The sequence below is a fragment of the Montipora capricornis genome, chromosome 10 (genome assembly GCF_036669925.1).
Source record: "Montipora capricornis isolate CH-2021 chromosome 10, ASM3666992v2, whole genome shotgun sequence".
Classification (NCBI taxonomy): Eukaryota; Metazoa; Cnidaria; class Anthozoa; order Scleractinia; family Acroporidae; genus Montipora; species Montipora capricornis.
Window position 1 is genome coordinate 14898626 of NC_090892.1, and position 5000 is coordinate 14903625.

The 5000-nt window shown below is 40.6% G+C and overlaps 1 protein-coding gene across 1 annotated transcript in view; it reads left to right on the forward strand.

Moving 5' to 3' along the window:
* Nucleotides 1-5000, forward strand: part of LOC138019372 (uncharacterized) — a 129311-nt gene that overhangs the window by 22926 nt on the left and 101385 nt on the right. The window contains 5 exon segments of the mRNA XM_068866138.1: nt 1-108; nt 1591-1708; nt 2720-2925; nt 3907-4145; nt 4226-4331. The exon segment at nt 1-108 is cut by the window's left edge and continues 151 nt beyond it. Coding sequence (XP_068722239.1) covers nt 1-108; nt 1591-1708; nt 2720-2925; nt 3907-4145; nt 4226-4331 — 777 coding nt within the window.

Consider the following 5000-nt stretch of genomic DNA (forward strand, 5'->3'; position numbering starts at 1 on the left):
GCATTTGCCGTTGGTTTTTCCTTTGACCGTGCTTCATTTGGTAAAGTGGCAGAGAAACTGTCTGGAATCGGAGTGGACTTTTTGGACAAACTTGGATTAGAACTAGAGGTAACTTTGATTTGTCAATGTGAGCATTCAGCATAAAGTAGCCGATTAATAATCACATTTTTTTGATCGACTGAGTATGATATTTCGCGCAAACATTTCCAAGTAAATCCTTAAATAAGGTAAAAAATTAACGCTGTATCCTGAGATAAAGGACGTTTAAGATGTTTATACTAGCCGAGGATTTGAGATGCTCGAAAATCCAGTCAATAAGTCTTAACTAGCTATTCCAGCAGAGAAGCTATTTTCACTACTAGAGACGATTAGTTTAAAAATCCTGGAGATACCACTGACCTGTCATGCGAAAATGTTCACTTTCGGTGTCCGTTGGTGGCTCAATTTAAACATCGCATGATTTTAACTCCCTAAGTATGGTATAATTAGCGCGCACTTGCTTGGGTCGGGTTTGTCAACCAGAATGTGCCTTTTGATTGGGTACACGGAATTTTTGTTGAATGGAAAGTGCTGAATTCATCTTTTGCCGTGTAATAGCTTTATAAGACGAGCTAGACTTCTTGTTTTTGAAGTTTTTCCTTGGTTGGACCCAAGAATAACGACCACTGACTGGTTTTAATTCCCGACAAGGAAGTACGGCAATGATATACTTTCGGCTTTTCTGTGTAGTCGTGCAAATTTTGAACAATAGCTGCTGACGACTGCGTGTATTTTGGAAGCGGCTAAAGGTCGGGTCGTTTTTGCCAGTGCTAACGGAAAGAATAATGAACTCAGAAGTTCTGAGGAGTATAATGTTTCCGGCTTAGTTGGTCTAGAGCATGCGCACATTTTGAAAACTGAGGCGGCATTCGGGCCGGTTGCCTCCTACTTACACATTTCATAGGGACAGACATTTTTATCATAACGAAATACTAGATTGAAATGGTGCAGCTTTAGATTGCTAGACCGAAGATGAATTCTGACTTACAAACTGTACATTTACGTCGATTCGAACGCCATTGAGCCTGTGTCTTTCATACAGGCCTTGAATTGCAGCTTCAAAATCCATCGGCTCCCATAATTCATAAAGGCTATTTTTCACTGGCGACGGAGTCGTAAGAGCGCTTATGACCTAGTGAAAATCAAAGATCGGAGTCGTAAGCGGAGTCATAACCTCGACGGAATCGGAATCGGAAGGATCAGAACGATCCCATTTTCTTCCGACTCCGCTTATGACTCCGTCGCTTATGATCCAGTGAAAACTAGATTGTCGGGGTCGGAAGCAGAAGCGGAAGAACCAACCAATCATAATGCTTGGAATCGAAGATTGTGATTGGTTTATTCTTCCGCTTCTGCTTCCGACTGCGACAATGCAGTTTTCACTGGATCGTAAGCGACGGAGTCATAAGCGGAATCGGTATTCTGCTTCCGACTCCGACAGTTTGATTTTCACTACATCGTATCGCTATGCGCTTCTGATTACGACTCCGACTCCGACTCCGTCGCTAGTGAAAACCAGCCTTAAGTCTGCTCTTTTGAACTCTATCACAGATCGGAGTTTCCTTCAGTCCCCCAGCTGTGTTAGGATTCCAGCAGGTATTCACCGATGCGGAGACTAAATTTGCTAAGGAACCACTTCATTCCTGGTTCACTGCAAGCATCACACAAGGTCTGTGCTTCTGGCTTGCCCACGTTTACAATAATATTCAGCAATTTCTAGGAAAGGGCGGGTATGTGTGTTAGTAGGATTTGAAGGCATATTCAGTGTGAGAGAATTATGCGTAATTTTTCATATGATATGAAAGCCGAATTGTATTTTGGTTGTGGTTTTTGTTGTTATTTTTCGTTCAAAAATGTCATCAGTTCAGCATTTCGTCCAATAGGAGACGAAACATTGGATGAATGACGTTGTTTTGTCATATCCTATCATTCTTGCATCATATTAAGAGAATATGAAATAAGGGAGCGAAACCCTGTGCCCTATGATAATTCCTTGAAATTTGTTTTAAGATTGCGGCCCTGCTGCGAAGGTTATTTATCTGTAATAACAGGGGTGACAAATTAGTCACAGTCAGCTGGTGCGCATGTGCATTAGATACCATTTCTCAGCTAATTTGCATATCACAACAGCACGTGCTTGAATCCAAAAGTGAGATGCGCATTCCTTTAATTTTGGCGCGAAATTTCAGCGTTAATTTAAAATTCACATGTGAAATTACATTGTTGCCACGGCAACTTTCCTACAGTGCCAAAATGGCTTCCAGGTTTGAAAATTAAGGAGCAATTTGTAACCCAAGATATTAATAGCTAGTCAAGTGGTACACTCGGGAAATTATTTAATTTTGGACAAAATGCGCGTGCAATTATTCACTCGCCACCATTCGATTCCATGTGCCGCGCGGTCCCCTTTCACACCAATTGACCAATAAGGTGTTGTCTTTGATATAACCATGCAGTGTGACACAGAACTAATAATAGATTTCCAATAACGTTCAGCGAAATTAGGCCAAATATGGTACAATTCTGACGCGAATATTCTTCCTGCTGTCGACTCGTTATTCTTGCAGAGCAAGATAATATATAGAACATTTTCTTTTAGTTCTTATTTTCCATGAATAATCAATTAGTTTAGTAGAGATATAAGAGACAATAACTAAGTATTGCTTCTCATTTTTAACAGGGATCGTAGCTGTGGCTCAAATCGTTTTGCCCAAGGACTGCAAAGGGAATAAATTTTGTGAGATAACAAAGATTATCGTTGGACCGACAGTACAATGGTATATTGCTGGTCAATTTGAGTGAAAAAAAATCCAAATTACTACTGGCTTCCGTGATATTCGCCTTTTTGCTGGGCTATATTACCACAAGCTTGAGCTCTATGTTGAGGTTAGTTGTACGTTGAGCTCTTTAGGTTAACGCTGTCTTCCATTGTGCTTCGTAGGACTGATCACATATGATGTACGCTTGCTAAAGATCATTAAAATTTAGTTTTATCAACCGAGCTGATACGTTAAAGGTAAATTAACCACCCTTAAAATATTTTACGTTTCGAGCGTCAGTCCTTCGTCAGAATCATTTGATAAATTAAATGGCCGTTTTATACTGGAGACCCATAATTCCTCTGGAATAAACTTTGGCAAACCCTTTCTCTGCGTCTGTTAAGTTTGTCTGGTACTGATAAGGACAGGCACAAGATGCATCATGAATGCGTCTTTACAAACTATCTAAACTATCCACTTTCATGCGTCTTCGAAGATGCACTTAATTCTATAGTCGTCCAGACGCATTTTGCGTCTTGTGCCCGGCTTTATACTAGACGAATTTAGCAGACGCAGCATAAAAATATTTGCCCAAGTCCGTCCCAGACGGATTATGCGTTTTAAATAGTTCGTCCCGTCTTTACACTAGACGGATCACACGAGAGATGGATAATTCGTCTGGACTGATTTGGCGTCTCTGGTATAACTAGGCACATATCGGATAGAACTCGGGCTTTCCTGATGTGCTGCATCGTCAAATGAAAAACAAAGGAAAAAAAAAACAGTAGAGATGTCGGCTAGATTGTTGTTTATTATTTAGGTTAGGGTGATGGCAATGATTGTCGTTATGATTACTTATCAACAGACTTCGCTAGCTCGGCATCATAGGAATCGGTGTTAAAAGACCAAATGAAAAATCCAAGTGCAAAGTGTTTTGGATAAACAACCTTCATATGAAAAACTTGCTCTCAGACTAGCTTTGATCATGAATTTATTTAAAAATCAAAGTGAATGTATCAATGGTCATTTTATCCTTTTTTCGTTTCAAACGCTAGCACATACACGCTTTGCGCACCTTTTAAGAATGAGGTCCTTTTCTTTTTGATAGGCGGACTGGAACTCTACGAATAAGCATATTAAAATGGGATTCCGTGCCGATATTAAGATTCCAGTGAATGGAGATGTCTACCGAGACGGCATCAGAGCTCCTAACAGTGAACTTTTCCTTTTTGGTGTATTGGAATACGATTTCTTAGAACAAAAGGTTGCTGGTAAACTGGGCATGCGCGGAATATGGCGCAGGGTTTTCTTCATTCCGTTTCTCGGCATTGGAAACATTTTTCTCGGGTAAGATATCAAGTTTCAACGACCCTTAAGCAACTACAGCTAAAGCGTTGGTCAGAATATTCACCAGATATATTCCACAGATTAACGTACCAAGTTGGAGCTCCTATACCCATCACTGGAGTGCAGTTTGGAATGCGAGTGGAATTTGGATACGACTGTCTCGTACCAGCTGATTTCAACAATGACGTGAGTTAAACACACACGAAATGTTAGATCTTAGGATAAGGCAAGGTCTTTTAGAGCCGTGGTAACTGGTTTTTCACAAAATTTAGCAGGCTATATATGGCCTACAATCCTGGACAAAATCCTTGAGGCACTTTCTATTTATTCTTCCCTATCGAAAAAAAAAAATGCTTTCAATGACATAAATCTTCTATTTACGAAACACCCGCATCGGTTATTTGCACTTCTCACAAACAATATCATGATTACTTTGGGTGGGGAAGGGGGAGGAGGTATTTTAGGGCTTTTTTTGCAGTTGATACCGGAAACGGGCTTTGAGAAAGTCTAGTGTTGTACGTACGCGCCTAATCTACGACCCGAACAGGAGCTTGGTCGTGCTCCAGCATGTGACCTCGTTTATTGCTTGCGCTTTCTTAACCTTGCAAGGCTATTTAAAACTGCTTTGACTGAAAGGGAGTTTATTTCCTAAATTAACAGTTGGGCAGCTATTTTTGAGTCCAATTTTTTTTAATTTAAAAAGGCTGAAATGGAATCGAGTTTTTCCTAGCCAGTAACAAGAAACCAACCGAAAACAGCAGCCGACGGGCCCAATTTTGCGGCAAGGACTTAAACACGGAAGATCGGAACGTCTGAACACCGGAATGTTGGAGAGCCGGAACGGCAGAATGCTTT